Source organism: Myotis daubentonii, chromosome 9, assembly GCF_963259705.1.
Source record: "Myotis daubentonii chromosome 9, mMyoDau2.1, whole genome shotgun sequence".
In the NCBI taxonomy this organism is placed as follows: domain Eukaryota; kingdom Metazoa; phylum Chordata; class Mammalia; order Chiroptera; family Vespertilionidae; genus Myotis; species Myotis daubentonii.
Genome location: NC_081848.1, coordinates 55,476,894 through 55,492,098, shown reverse-complemented (window position 1 = coordinate 55,492,098; position 15,205 = coordinate 55,476,894). Strand labels below are relative to the sequence as shown.

At 53.8% G+C, this 15,205-nt stretch overlaps 1 protein-coding gene across 10 annotated transcripts in view; it reads left to right on the top strand.

The window, feature by feature from the left end:
- Nucleotides 1–15,205, top strand: part of ABCC8 (ATP binding cassette subfamily C member 8) — a 68,936-nt gene that overhangs the window by 29,682 nt on the left and 24,049 nt on the right. For all 10 annotated transcript variants that reach the window (XR_009454447.1, XM_059709052.1, XM_059709051.1 and 7 more), the window contains exons 11-16: nt 6,779–6,819; nt 7,926–8,071; nt 10,090–10,195; nt 10,325–10,441; nt 10,836–10,911; nt 11,595–11,700. Coding sequence is in view for 9 of the 10 variants with exons in the window: in XM_059709052.1 (XP_059565035.1) it covers nt 6,779–6,819; nt 7,926–8,071; nt 10,090–10,195; nt 10,325–10,441; nt 10,836–10,911; nt 11,595–11,700 (592 nt within the window). In the remaining variant the exon portion in view is untranslated. The remainder of the gene's footprint in view (nt 1–6,778; nt 6,820–7,925; nt 8,072–10,089; nt 10,196–10,324; nt 10,442–10,835; nt 10,912–11,594; nt 11,701–15,205) is intronic.

Genomic DNA, 15,205 nt, shown 5'->3' with positions numbered 1-15,205 from the left:
GGAGGAAATGGCTTCCTCCACCTGCCAGGTGACTTTCTCTCCCAGCAACAACACCGCAGGGTGGGGTGGGGCAGGCTCGTGGTCGCTGCAATGGGAGAGAAGCGGCAAGGACACTGAGGCACTGGCCGGAAAGCAGGGGGCAGCCTCCGTCCTGGTGATGGGGCAGGTGGCAGCTACTTTGCTCCTAGGAGGTGTATGCTCACCCGCATTCCATCCTATGTAGACAACAGCGGGTCCCCAGGCTGGCCCACGGAAGCCGCCTATCTAGTAGGTGCTCTTGGCCCCTGGGGTCCTGAGAAGACAAGCCCGGGCTTTGTGAATGGCCTGAAGCCGGGAGGACCCAGGGAAAGGAGACTGTATGTTGTCAAGAGCTGAGATGACTCTGGAAGGAGCAAGGGGCTCTGGAGCCAAGAGGGGGACTCAGAAGGATCAGCAGAGCAGCCCAGGCGGATCCCTGGAAGAGGCGCTGGGGGCGGGGGGGGGGGGGCGGGGGGAGGAAAGAGCCCACGGGAAGCTCTGAAAGCCCAGGGCTGTTTGCTCAGGGCTCGCCCTTCCTGGGAAGGGCTTCTTTGTGTTGGTCAGAGGGAGGGGGAGAGATGGATGGTAGGTGAGGCACCTCCTGGCTGCAGGTATATGCTTTGAGTGTGTTTCCATTGATCTCCTCCCAGACTTCCTGTCTTCTGCTCTGTGTCCCCAGGGATCAGGACACAGGTCATTAGGCTTGAGGTAATGGGGCATCTTTAACTCTCGCCCCCGGCGCCAGCCATGGGTCCTGGTGCCACCGCGAAGCCCTGGAGTCACATTTCCTGATGGGGCCCATCTGGCAGCTGCCTGCTGGGCTTTCAGTCTGTCATCCTACACCAGTCAGTCAGGCTGTGGGGCAGACAGGTTACCCCTGACTCTCTATCTGATGGTCTCACCTTCAGCTTCACTGAGAGCTGTGTGTGGAGCCCTGGTGCAGGGCAGGGCAGGGCCACCCCGGAGTTGGTGAAAAGGAAATGGGTGTAGTTTCCCCACCATCAAGATTCAGAATCAAAGAAAAACAGGCGTCAGTTACTCAGTGGGTGTTGAGTGAGCCCAGCCCTGTGTGCTCGGCCCTGTGCTAAGTACCGGGAGGAATGCAAGAGTCAGTAAGATGTGCTCCCCATTCTCAAAGAGCGTGTAGTCTGCTGAGATGTCAGAGCTAACAGTGGGGCAGGGAGCTGTGCACTGTGCGGACCTGCTCCGTGCTGCCTGCCTAGCAAGCCTGACTGCACTTAATCCTCACACCAACATTGTGAGTGTGTAGCTCCATTGTCCCGTTTTACAGCAGAGAAGACTGAGGCTCAGGGAAGCTAAATGACTCACTGAGGTCCTCAGCCAGCCAATGACAGAGAAGAAGGGAGCCCATGATGAGGCGCGGTGGCACCTTGCGAGATGGGCAGGATTTCAATGCGTAGAACATAAAGTGGGGAAAAGCTGGAGGCAAGTGCTGTGGCCACTCCCCTTAGAAGTCAGTTCAATACTTATTCCCTTGCAGCAGCAGCATAACTCTAGGTATCCAGCCCCGCCATGTATTTGAGGACAAGCTTTGCAAGAGTGACAGCGGGATCCTAGGCCCTACCAGTCAACCAAGCAGCACGCTGCCAGTTCAGTCTGTCCTTTATGCAGCACCCATTCCAGAGCCTTCTCTCTGTGCCAAACTCTACTGAGACCTTGGAGGTTAAGGGGGTAAAAGGCATGGTCCCCACCCTCACAGTTTTGTGGGTGATCATGCCATGCCTGTGGTCAGAGCCAGGGGTCAGTTCTAAGTGCTCCACTTTCTCTGTGGTGGTACTCACCTGGCCCTGGCCTCTTTTGTTGCTTTTATTCACTTATTTAACAAATCTTCACTGGGCACCTGCTGTGTGCCAGGCCCTGTGCTAAGCATGGGGGATGCGGGGTTGAGAAGAAATATCGGTCCCCGCCTGCAGGTTGCTCACAGTCTAGTAGGGCAGCTGGTCATGGGACTGTGTGGTGAGTGATGAGTAGAAAGGGATTTTCTATAGGAGCAGTGAGAATTGTACCTGACCTAGTCATAGAGGGAAGTTCATTGCCGACTCTCAAAGAAGAACTCCTAGGAATTAACCAGGTAAGGGGAAGAATGTTCCAGGTACAAAGGGCTACAGGTGAGAAGGACAGTGTGTCCAAGACTCAAACATAATCCGGTGAGCAGAGGGGAACAAGTCCAGATCATACAGGACCTTGTGCCCTGTGTGCAGGCCTCTGGGTCTTCTCCTGAGGCAGGGGCGCCATGGAAGGAGTTTAACTGCAGGAACGCTGGGTTTGCCATCTCTCCTAGTGCTCTGGGATCACGACCTTCTGTCCTTCCAGTCTGGTCTGAACCACAGTCAGGTGGGCCCTCCTTGGATGAATGTGCCAGGCCTCATACCATATCCTGAAAAGCAAAAAAAAAAAAAAACACCCCAAACCCAACCATGCCCTGCATGGGGGTGGGACGGGCAGGAGGATGCTGGTGAAGCCCATTCGCAGGGCACCCAGCACCTGCCCCCGGTCCATAGCCCAAGACTTGAGCTCCTCTGTCCTCCTCGGTGGAAGGCCCTGACTCAGACCAGCCAGGGCCTCCTGACCTGGTCCCTCTTCCTTCTCCAGCTTCTCTGAAATTCTTCTTCAATATCTGCTCTTCCTGCCACCAGCTGGTGCAGCCACGGTGGGTGTGGGTTGCCGATGCATATCCTGACCTTCTTGGGCCTGGGGGTGGCTGCGGGGGAGCTGGGAGGCTCATCAGTGAAGGAGGCAGAAATCAGTGTGAAGTGTGGGGCCTCCTGCTGTGCTTCCCCGGTGACCTGCGTTCCTCCTCCTCCGCTGACGTTGAGTGACTGTGAGACAGAACGTAAAACAGCCCTGTGCACGTCCACCTACACTGCCCCCTCCTGCAGGTGCCGCCTGCAGTTAGGCCAGGCTGTGAGCCTGCTGCTCCCACTGGCCACTCCTCACCCCCAGCCCCGGGACAAAGCTGCAGTTAACCAGAGGCACAAGTGGCTGGCTGCGGCTCCCTGCCACGTGGCTTCTGAAATATTTATCTTTGGAAATGAAAAGCCGCTGGTTTTGTGGTGCCCCTGGCACCCACAGAGCCAGGCCGCATTCCTTAGGCAAAGCCAGGGGCGACCTGCGCCCCGCTTTGGTTTCGGTTGATTTGTGGGTTGATTTCATTTGGGAAGGGTAGGAAAAGCCAGCATCCTGCCTGGAACAGAGAAGACCCTCAAAAAAGAATTTTTTAATAAGTTCTTCTTGGAGGATATTTTGGGGGAAGATGACTACAACACCTACCCACGTCTCTACACCACAACAGCGAGGCTTTCGCTTTCGAAGGAGGCCTTTGAAGCCTGCCTACGTGCGGCTAAACCTGTCCACCGCAGCTTCGCACTTGCACAGCATTTTGTAATCTTCTGCTCTCACTTCGTGTTATTCAACAGGATCCCTTTCTCTCTATTATGCAAGATCTAAGCAGTATCTTGTTTTCCTTTTTCTTTCTTACCCCATGCCAAAGTTGGAGAGAAATCTATTGGTCATATTTTTTTTACCTCTCCGTCACCATCCCCGTAAAGAGGCAAGGCCACAGTGTTCAACCCACGACAGCTGGGATGCCAGCTCCCCGTCCTCCCCACCCTCCACAGAGCCTCCCAGGCCTGACTGACATCCCTAGTTCCAGCCTTGTCCTTTTCAGGACCCAGTGGGGTGCTCTTCAGAGAGGCCTTTAAAATACAAGCAGCGAGTAATTCCATCCCCCAATCCCGGCTCCAAAGGGGACCCAGAGTTCCTGCACAAAGGCCATCCTTGCAAAAGAGGGTGAGGAAAATGAAAAATTATATTTTCATTCTTTAGTGTCTCCATACAACAGCCAGAATGGGGTAGAACATTAATTATACCATACTAGAGGCCCGATGCATGAAATTCGTGCAAGAGTAGGCCTTCCTTCCCCCAGCTGCCGACACCGGCTTCCCTCTGGCACCCAGGACCCAGGCTTCCCTCGCAGCCCCGGCTTCATCCGGAAGGTCATCTGGTCTAATTAGCATATTACACTTTTATTATTATAGATGGATTCTCTTTTGAGAGAATCAGCTTTGGAATACTCACTTTTAAATTTATTTATAGCATGTCTCATTCCTCAGAGGAGCTCAAGCAGCTACAAGAAAAATAAAGACAACAAAATAGAAAAAATATAAATGAAGGAAAATCACAACCAGGAAGAACATGCTACAGAACAAAGTGTTAATTATGACATGTTCTGTGATTGCAGCATCACCCTGAGCGTTGATGAACCACATTTACTAAAACAGCCCCTGGTGTTGGATGTTGCCAGTTGATCTCATTTCCGGTGGTTTGTTTGCTGTGGCTGTGGCTGTGGCTGTGGTTTCGTTTGCCTGTTACAGTGCTATAGCTAGCACCAGCTTGCTGAGGGCTTTTTGCTTCTCTCAAATGATTACGTATTCAAGATAAATTCCCAGGAGGGGGATTATAGGATCAGAAGGTCTAAACTCTGTGGCTCTCACTACAAAGCACCAGATTGCTTTCCAAGCAGAGTTGCACCGAATTACAATCTAACTCTGAACCTGTTCTTTAGCTGGGAGGGGTCTCAGCCTGAGGCAAGGGCCAAGGGGTGGTGCACAGGTGCCTTGTAGCTTGAACCCCCCTCTTTGGTAGTTGCTGGGATAGGCAGGAGAGGAACAGAAGGAGGCCCCTGTCCTGAGAGAGCTTCCTGGAGTAACTGGCCCTGGAGGGGAGGAACAAGGCTACCTTGTGTTTAGAGCTATACAGTTGGTGATGGTCAAGGGCCCAGGCCTCATGGGAGTCCTTCTCCTCCTCCCTCTCCCCAGCCAGTGATGGCTGTGCTATGTCCTAGCCCCAGACCTGGGTCCCTTCTACCGTAGGAAAACCAATAATGCTTATACTGCCCCTGCCTGAGACTCTGAGGGAGGGCTGTGGCACTGCTGTGGGCACCTGGCGGCGTGGAGCCCTCTTCAGGAAGGGCAGTTAAAGCAGGGTCATGTGTGACACTGGTGTTGATGAAAAGCCTGTGGTCAGACCGATTGGCAGAGCCCCAGGAGCCCCAGCCATACGTCCTCCATGAGACTGGGAGCTCTGCAGGGGCTGTGTCTCCCTCATCAGATTAGAAGCCCCCCACCCCCCACCCCCCAGGTGGGCACAATGTCTTCCCTATCTGCTTGGGAACTCCCTAGGGCCATGTTTCCTTTCTCCCCAGCATATCAGGGCCTTCCTATGGGCATAGTTTTGTCTCCTTAATCAAACTAGGAGCCCCCTGAAGGCAGGGCTATGTTTTCCTCCCACTCGGGTCCAGACCTCCCTATACACCAGTGGTTCTCAACCTTCTGGCCCTTTAAATACAGTTCCTCATGTTGTGACCCAACCCTAAAATTATTTTCGTTGCTACTTCATAACTGTAATTTTGCTACTGTCATGAATCATAATGTAAATATCTGATAGGCAAGATGGTCTTAGGCGACCCCTGTGAAAGGGTCGTTCGACCTCCAAAGGGGTCGCGACCCACAGGTTGAGAACCGCTGCTATACACTGTGTATGTACTGGCGGATGCAGGATTCTTAGAGTAAGTAGACACTCAGCTTCTCGGATTGGTGTTAACCATCTGGATTTCTTCAGCGTGTCAGAGACTTCACTGTTCATTAGACAGGGCCACATGCACAGGCTGAGCCCGTGGTCTTTGGCTCCTGGCTCCTGGCTCCTGGCTCCTGGCTCCTTTGCTTTCATTTGGCTAATTACAGACCAGATTCCTTTCTGGGTTGGCCGGGAAGAGGCTACGGGGAAAATGAAAGATGAGATAAGAAGGTGGTAGTAGGAGGGTCGCTCTCTCTGCAAGTTCAGGACCCCATGCCCAGACCTCGGGCATCTTCCACGTTGGGCCAGAGGAGCAGGGACCTGGGAAGCAGGGCTGAGCTGGCAGCAGGCGAGGTGTGATAGTCAGCACCTGGGGCTCACAGAGCCTGTTCCCCACATTATCCCCTCTCACCCTGGGGGAAAGCCAGAACATGTGCACAAGTAAGCACAAGTTCATGAAGATCATGTGAAGAAACAAAGGCACGGAGTAGGGAAATGACCTGCCCAAGGTCACCTAGCTCATACGTAGCAGGGACTCCTCCCTTCTCTGACTTTATGTCCGGCTCCCGTTGCTCTCTGGGGTCCCTATGGAGGATCCGAGGGCCACACTTTAAACAAACCAACTGCCCCACCTGGCATGGACTCTCAGTCCTAGAGCTAAGGGAGACCCCGTGTTAAGCTGTCCTTCTTTGCTGATACCTCAGTGTGCATGAGTTTGAAATCTTTCCCAAGAGCCATGGGAGGTTAGGAAGCCTCTAAGCCTCCGAGGGAACCCCGTTTGGGGGATCCAGGGACCAAAGGCAAAGGAAGGAGAAGCAACTTGCTGGCTCCAGAAGCCCATGCTGCTGGCCTCCCAGTTGACCACAGGCCACCGCCTCTCCAATCCCACTTTTTCACGGGGCTTTCTTCACACTGTGGAGCAGAATAGGAGCATGGAAGCCTCTATGTAAAGGCTTACATCTCAGAAACATGGGACAAGAGTCCTCCTGAGGGAAACAGGTAAGGAGCTGGAGGTGCCACAGGGCTAGACTTCTGCCGCTACCCTGCCCCAGCTCACCCCTTGGCTGGGGAAAGGACCCCCGGGCTGCACTGCCTCCACCCCCCGGGAGGGGGCCTTCATTTCAGCTGTCTCATCCCTCCCACTGAACTTGTGCTTCCTCCACAGTTTTCATGAACACAGCCATCCCCATCGCAGCTGTCCTCATCGTAAGTGGCTGCTTCCTCCGCCTCCGGGTGGGCTGTGGGGGCAGGATGTCCCTTCGGGACTTCGGAAGGTGACTCAGCAGGGGGGCTGCCAACAGGGCGGTGGTCTGCACGTCTCTATGTGGAGGGGGCGCCTCCCCCACTCCAGGAAGGCAAGGGCCTCGGGCTTCCGGCCCGGAAGAACCTGAGGCTTAGTCTTCAAGAAATTAAACTTCTTTTAAAAATAGCTACCAAGCATGTTTATGGTAGAAATGTTGGGAAATCCAGAACGGAAAGGGCAGAGAGAATTTAAATCACCCATAATCCCACTGGCAGCATCTTTAATGTGTTTCTTTCCGGGCCTTTTTGAAGGCACGTAATATGACCTTTTTATGAAAATAGGACTGGGCCGCACATACAGTTTTGTAACGTGCCCTTTGAACTGTAAGGACACGGCATGAACAATCCTGCACATCATTAGACATTATAGTGGAGGTTTTTCTAAAGCGATTTTGACCAAAGCCGTGTATGAGCTCAGCAGTGGGGGCGGCATCGTGCCCATGCACCCCCCCCCGCCCCCCCCCCCCCCGAAAGGCCTGGGCCCCATGATCCCGCAGTCCCTTCACCCAGGACTCCCATCCCTGGCTTCTGTGATAGCTACAGTTCTTTTAAAAGATGCATTTATTTCCCCCGGGGCCAGTGTCCCTGAGCTGTGACGTGGTCACAGCCCATCAGGCATGCTTGGGAATTCTCTTTCGACATGATTTATTGGGTTGGTTCAGGCCTGGCTCTTCAGGGAATTCTGGGTAACAGTGAGCCAGCCAGGTAGCCAGGGGGCAAGCACTGTGACTGGGTGGTTCTAGTTCTGACTGAGGACTGTTGTCTGAGAGGGGGCAGAGCTGACCCAACCTGAGGGCTCCCCCCTGGCCACCCCTGGCAAGGAGGGGGCAGGATAGGGAGGGGCATCCCAGCCCTCCAGCTTGGAGTCCCGAGTTTGCTGGGGACGTTGCCAGGAGATGGCTGTGAGGATGTGGAGGTGTCCCTACCTGGGAGGTCCCCTTGAGTCCCCTGTTCCAGGCCTCTTGTTTCCTTCTGTGTGGGAGGGGCCCACACTCTGCCTCTGTCCACAGACCTTCGTGGGCCACGCCAGCTTCTTCAAAGAGGCCGACTTCTCGCCCTCGGTGGCCTTCGCCTCCCTCTCCCTCTTCCACATCCTGGTCACGCCGCTGTTCCTGCTGTCCAGTGTGGTCCGGTCTACAGTCAAAGCTCTAGTCAGGTGAGAGGAGGGTCCAGCAAGGGCACTGGACAGGCAGCTCATGTGGCAGCCCCAGCACTGGCTCCAGTGACTGACAGTTACAGACAAAGCTATTTGGTCCCAGGACATGCCTCCCCACTGATGTGGGCCTCTGTGAGCCGGTTGTGGTGGGCAGAGGGGTGGAGGCCCCATGTGGCTCCCCTCCAAACCATCCCTGAGAAAGGACTATGGATGTATACCTCTTTCCTCAACTTGCTTGCAGAGCTCCAATGTCAAGGTCAACTCCAAGATAACTCTGTAAAAAATAATTCAACATTGAGCCCCAATTGGTACATCTTCATAAATACTACCCATTGGGCCTAGTTCCACCCTCCAGAGCCACCCAGAATGAGGACCATCCCTTCCCCACAGGACAGCCCCCGGGTTTCAGAAGGCATCCACGGAATCTTTGTTTTCCTCAGGCTGAGCATCCCGTCCTTCCCACGGGTCCCAGAGCCTTCACAGCCCTGGTCAGTGAAGCAACTTCCCACACTGCCTGCAGGTCCTGTCCCCGACTGGCCTGCGCTCTGGGAGGCCCCACTTCCAGGCTTTTGAGCCCAGTGGTGGCTGCCACTCTCCCAGAGGCATCGCCCTCTTGGGAATGAAAGCCCGGAGGTAGAGGGCTGAGGCTTTGACTGTGAGGATCTCCTTGGGCCTCTGAAATAGCTCCTTGAAAACAGTGGCCTGTCATGTCTCTGGGGAAAGCTGGCTATGTCCTTCCTCATCATCAATGGGACCAGACAGTGACAAATATCTTCCATACCCGATAGCCTTGAAGAAAATGACATCCTTGTCTCATGGGACCCTGGCAGGTCCGAGGCAGCTAGCAGGAAGGAGTAGCTATGGGGTTGAAGTAGCTTATGGAGCAACTTATAGGAGGAAGCTCTGGCAGGCGTTCTAGGATGAAAGGGTTATATATAACTCAGAAGAATTGTGGTCCGAGGAATATCTAACCAGGGACTAAAGGCCGGAAAAGATCAGCTCTCATTTCCAGGGCTGGCTGTGCGGACTCAGTTCTATTGGCCATGCATTGTGACTTCGAATGACCACCCCCTCCCAGGACCACCCCAGCCCTGTGATTCTGTGTACAAACCACAGGTTCAGAACGCTGCACCTGTTGGAAATCCTTGTGCGGATTCTCAGGAGCATTTCCATATGCAGACACTCACTGTTTGTTGAGAGAGCGCTGGATCCAGGAGACACGGAGGGAGGGGAGGAGGCAGGCAGGGGCTGCCAGTCTACTCCTGGTCAGGGTAGGCGGTTCGTGCCCAGAGCAGAAAGCAGGGGCCACCATGCATTTAGAGCCTCAGACTATTCTGGCCTTGAGAGTCGGAGGGCTTGTCTGGCCCTGGGCCTATGGGGCACTTAGCAAATGGGAGGAAAGAGGTATACAGACGATTCTCAAGCTGCCCAAGGCAGGTTCCACACCCCCAGGGATGAGAGAAAACGAACCAAAACTTTTGCAGCCTCCTCTGGGTCCACAGGAAAATCCTGGGGGTCGGGGGAAGGCTTCTCATTTATGAGTTGAGAATCATACACCTCCCCTGGCAGTATTAGACTGTATGCTTATAAGACATATAGTGTCTGGCATGTAGTATGTACTCAATAAATATTAGCTACTATTAATAACCAATTCTAATCCTAATTAACCTTAACACTGACCAACCTTAATTCTAACAGTAACTCGTATAGTCTAACACCAACCATCTTTTAGTCTAACCAACCTTAACATGGAATTATTCCTAAAACTAACCAAATCTGCCCTAATCCAGGCCCTAGCCTACTCCAGAGGACTGTTCAACCCTAACAAATTCTGGTAACGCCTATTGCTCCCACCACGGATGCCTCTACGTTACCCCCCTCTAGTGGGAGCTTTGTAGGGGCTGCACCTCGGGATCCAGAATTTTCTCAGAGCTGCTCTCTCAAGCCGCACCCTCTCCCTTCTCCCCTTCCCTCTGCCCCTGGCAGGGGTGAGGGGTGTCTCTGTGCTTCCTCTGTAGCGTGCAAAAGCTGAGTGAGTTCCTGTCCAGTGCAGAGATCCGAGAGGAGCAGTGTGCTCCCCGGGAGCCTGCGCCCCAGGGCCAGGCCAGCAAGTACCAAGCCGTGGTGAGTGCCTGGCCTCCCCTTGCCACTCAGCCCTGCCTGCATCCTGCCTCAGCCTTTCCTCACAGGAAGGCAGCTCCCCTGCACAGCTCCCAGCCCCCGGGGCCTTCACCTCTTCCTCACCATCCCCAGCCCCTCAAGGTCGTGAACCGAAAGCGTCCTGCCCGGGAGGACGGTCGGGGCCTCACAGGCCCACTGCAGAGGCTGGCCCCCAGTGCAGACGGGAATGCTGACAATTGCTGTGTCCAGGTGAGTCTGAGACCTTGCACCCCATGCCTGGTCCCCCAGCACCATCACCAAGAAGGAGCTCAGCATCTGAAGGGCCAGAGACCTATGTGCTGAGTCCTCTGCCACAAGGTCACCATACCTGCCTGTAGGGTTCATAGGGACAAATCTTCTATCTCGACCAAGTGTGTGTGTGTGTGTGGGGGGGGGGGGGCCATGGTTGCCCTCTCAGGGAGGGTGCCTCGGGCAGGGTGAGCATGAGAAGACCATTTCTCTACTTCCCTGTCCTGGAAGTGACCCAGGGACTGGAATCAGTGTTTTTTTTGGCTTTCAGGGAGGAGGGGAGGCAAGAGACTTTAACACTGAAAATCCAGCTGTCTTTCTATTCTCTTGCGGGCGGTGGGTGTTGCCAATGAAGATCATTGGAGGCTTCTTCACATGGACCCCCGACGGAATTCCCACACTGTCCAACATCACCATCCACATCCCCCGAGGTCAGGTCCCACTCACCCCTCCATCATGGTCGGGGGCTCCCCCTTAGAGTCATGTCTGAAGTGCCCCTCCCCATGCCTCCACCGAATGGAGAGATTATTGAGTGTCTGCTCTGTGCGCACTCATGGTGGGTGCTAGCGGGGGGGGGGGGGGAGGGCTTCTTCCTTGAGGGGTCCGTGTGCAGCAGCAAGGACAGGGCAAGATGGGGGCCTTGATGTCAAACCATCAGTGGAAGACAGTATGGGCACTTCGCAAAAAGATCAGACCCGAGTAGCCAGGGAAGGCCTTATGGAAGAGGTGGGGTTTCTCAGCATAAGCGGGGTCCCTCGGGCCAGGAGGCAGGGTGGCCATCCTGGCAGGGGCAGCAGCTTGAGCAAAGCATGAAAGTGGGATGGAGGTGAGACTCAGGGTGGTGTTAGTGGGACCATAAGGAGCTGGGCTCACACTGGGGAACCGTGGAAGAGAGAAGAAGGGAGAGATGGGGGAAATCATCGGTGAGGAAGGAAAAGGAGGGGGTTGATTTCCAGAAGGAAAGGTTCAAAAGGGAAAGGGCTCCTTGAGGATTCTAGGTCGGAGGAAAGCAAACGGGGCCCCAGGGTTGGGCGTATCTGTCTGTCTTTCTGGGTGGTGATGGTTCAGACTCCCTCCTGGCCCTAGCCCCATCTGCTGGCCTCCCTCCCTACAGGCCAGCTGACCATGATCGTGGGGCAGGTGGGCTGCGGCAAGTCCTCACTCCTTCTCGCCACCCTGGGGGAGATGCAGAAGATCTCAGGGGCCGTCTTCTGGAACAGGTAACACACACATCCTCAGGGCTCAGGTAGTGGGGAGAGTCACTCACAGTGGGCGGGTGGGCAGCCCTCCTTCCAACCATCCTGCTCCGTTAAGGATGCCTTCATTGTGCATTTGTTGAGCACCTACTGTGTGTTCAGTGGTTACTCAGTAAATGCTGTGACTGGTTATTCCCATCATCATCATGAGAACCCATTACCCTCACTATGTGCCAGGTACCTTGCCAAGTCCTCTACATGCATTATTCCATTTACTCTTCATGGCAAGGTGAGTACTGCTGACAGTTCTCATTTCATAGATGACGGTTAAACTAGTTGCCCTAATTCATCCCCCGATAAATGGAATTCAAACTCAGTTCCATTTGATTCCGAAGCTGATGCTCACTCAGCGGCGGTGGGGGTGGGGTGCACACATTGGTTTCCAGCTTGATCCTCAGCAAAGCTGGAGCAGACCATTCAGTCAATGTTTGGAGGAGCCAAAATTAACCCAGACAAACATGTGGGGAAAGATCGCTATCTTAAGTAAAGAGCCAGAATCCCATGCTGAGCTCAGGACAAATCTATTATTTATACCCACCTATTCCCAGAAAGCACTTGAGACTAGTTGATAAAAGATACATATAAAATAGAAGCTTTTTCAAAAGAAAAAAGGAGCCAAGAAATGAAGAGATCGGAAAAAGGTGTTCAGAAACCTGGGCAGAAGTCGGCTACTGCATTTACTACACAACCTGGCTTGGAGCTTCCCAGTAGCCGAGGGAAAGAGGGACCGGATGGAGGTTTTTAGTGCCTGGAAGAAAGAGTTCCAGGAGGCACGAGGCTGGGAGATGGGGGAGTAGGAGGTGCGGAACGGAGAATGCTCTGGGAGATCGGTTTGTTTGTACTGTGCATTTACTCCTTCAATGAACAAATGAGCAGTGTGGCTGAGCCAGCTCTGGGGCCAGGCTGCCTGGGTTCAAACTGGGGCTCTGTGCTTCGGGAAATTCTGTGACCTTTCTGCACCAGGTTTCCCTTGTTACCCACGGGGTGGACGTGAGGCTTGATCTCGCATGTGATGAGCGCCCTATAAATATTATTATAAATATTATTCTTTGATAATGTATGTCTATGCCAGGAACAAATTGCTCTTTAACTGTACTCCAGCCTGTCTCCTGGGAGACTGTGGTGTGCTCTCTGGGGACAGAGACCATCTCTTATTTGTCTCTGCATCCCCAGTGGCTCAGCTAAATGAATTTATATGCTAAATGAGTGAACCAGAAACGATGTATGACCTTCAAGAGACTGCCAGTGTAAATGTGTTGTTATGTGTCTCTCCTTCCTGCATCCCTTTGCCCAAGCTGTTCCCCTAACCCAGAATTTCAACACCCAACTTCTCCACCAACATTGGGATTGAGTGAGCCCTGTTAGTGCGCATCTCCCACTGCACTGTGATCATCTGCGCTGTCTCCCCCTGACCCTGAGCTCCTTGAGGACAGGGCTGGAGGATTATTCCATGTTGGACCCCAGGTGCCCCACGTAAGATGTGGATTTTGTGAACCCCTCTGTCCAGACTGCTAAGGAGAAAACCTGGCCCCTGACTCAGAGAGCTTACCAGTCACCAGTCTTGGGTAGACAGAGGCGTTCAGACAGACCCCCGGGCAGGCCCCAAGGGTCCACTGGGTGAGGTCTGGCATTCTTGGTTGGAGAGTTACTGCGGCAGCCCTGAGCAGATCTGGCAGGTCAGCCTCCTGGGTCCAGCTCTCCTGGAGGGGGAGGGGGGGGGGATCATGTGACTCCCAAGCATTCCCTTTCATACTGGTCCCTGCCTGGCTCTCTGCTCAATGCACTATCAACCTGGGAATTTGCAAACTCTCTCCTTAATCTTTAAGAGGAAAGCATTGTTATAAAAAGGCAATATTAGCAGATGTACTTAAATGAAATCTTTTCCCTGAAAATAAAGAATAGGGCCATTAGTGTCTGCAGTAGAATGATTTTAAGCGTCCCCAGGGAGCCAGCAGGAAGCCAGGAAGCCGCCCCGAGGGAAAGCATCAGGTGGGGAAAAGGTCCCACCTCCCTGTGAAATCAGCCTCCCTAGGGCTCCCAGCTGTCCCGCCCCCACCCCTGCCGAGGCTTCCACATGGCAACCCTGCATTAGGCCCTGCTTGCCCTGGGCCTGCCTCCGAACGTTGTTGTATTGCAGTGGTTGGTGCGAAGGCTGCCTCCCGAGACCCCTGATTCCTCAGGGATGAGAAATAAGCTCCTCTCAGGACTGAGTCCCATTTGCTCATATAGTTCCTGGAGCCTTTGGGGCGTTGGGCCCACGGTTCAGGTGCACCCCAGGTTTCCTGTGGGGGGATGGTGGGCAGACAGAAGGGACACTGTGAAGCCAAGCTTGGGAATCAGATGGTCGCTGGTTGTAGGCCTGGCTCTGCCTCTCCAGCTGTGTGACCTTGGGCAAGTTACTTCACCTCTCTGGAACTTAGTTTCCTCAGCTGGACAGTGAGAAAACCCTTTCCTCTCTCAGAGATTGGGCATGAGGACCCAATGACATCATTTGGAAAAGGAACTGTGGGTAGAAAAGGTAACATTTCAGGGCAACAACAAGCCTGCCTGTGGCAAGATGAACAGAACGTAGAGACCTATGAGTCTTAACTTCTTCCAACGCCAATGTCCACCTCTTCCTTTTTTACTTATTGCTGGGGTCTTAATGAGTGCTGGGGCCATTCAGTTCCTGCTCTTCCTGCACCTTTGGGACCAAGCCCCGAGCTGAAAAGATGATGACGCCCCCACCCCAGTTCTCCAGCCTCAGGTCTTTCCCTCCAACCAGCTGTGAGCTATATTATAATTTATTCTCCAGTGTCCCTGTGAGGTTTGTGCCATTACCCCCATTTTACAGATGAGAAAACAGAGGTTCCCCTAAGTAAAGGGGCTTGCCTAAGATTGTGCAACCAGTGAGTAGAGTAGCCTCTCAGATACAAATGTCAGAGCCCTTATTCTTTCCACTTCTCCTGCCTCCTCCTCTGTCCCAGCGCCCCTCCCTCCACCTCGCCTGTCCCAGAGCCCCTCCCTCCATCTCCCCTGTCCCAGCGCCCCTCCCTCTACCTCCCCTGTCCCAGCGCCCCTCCCTCCATCGCCACTGTCTCAGTGCTTCCCCCTGCACGGCTCAGCTCTGCTGTAATTCCTACCAGCCCTTCCTTGCTTCCTCAGATTGCTTCCTCCTCCAAACTGCATTTTAAAATTACATTTTTCTCTGAGTTTAAAGGATGTGCATTAATTTAGAAAAGATACACAAGTATAAGGAAGATGAAAGCCGCCTAACATCCCATCGCCCCAAGCTTTCCATTCTTTTCTCTATGCCCTGGCATACGTGTTTGTGCGCACCTTCCCCTCAATGCTTCTGTAATACTTTCTTGCTCTGCGTTTCTTCTGGCCCTTACAACGTTCTGTACTTGTCCGATTCACTCTACCAGCCTGTGAGCCCCTGCAGGGCAGGTTCTGTGCCTTCATTCAGGTTGATGCACTCACGTGCCCA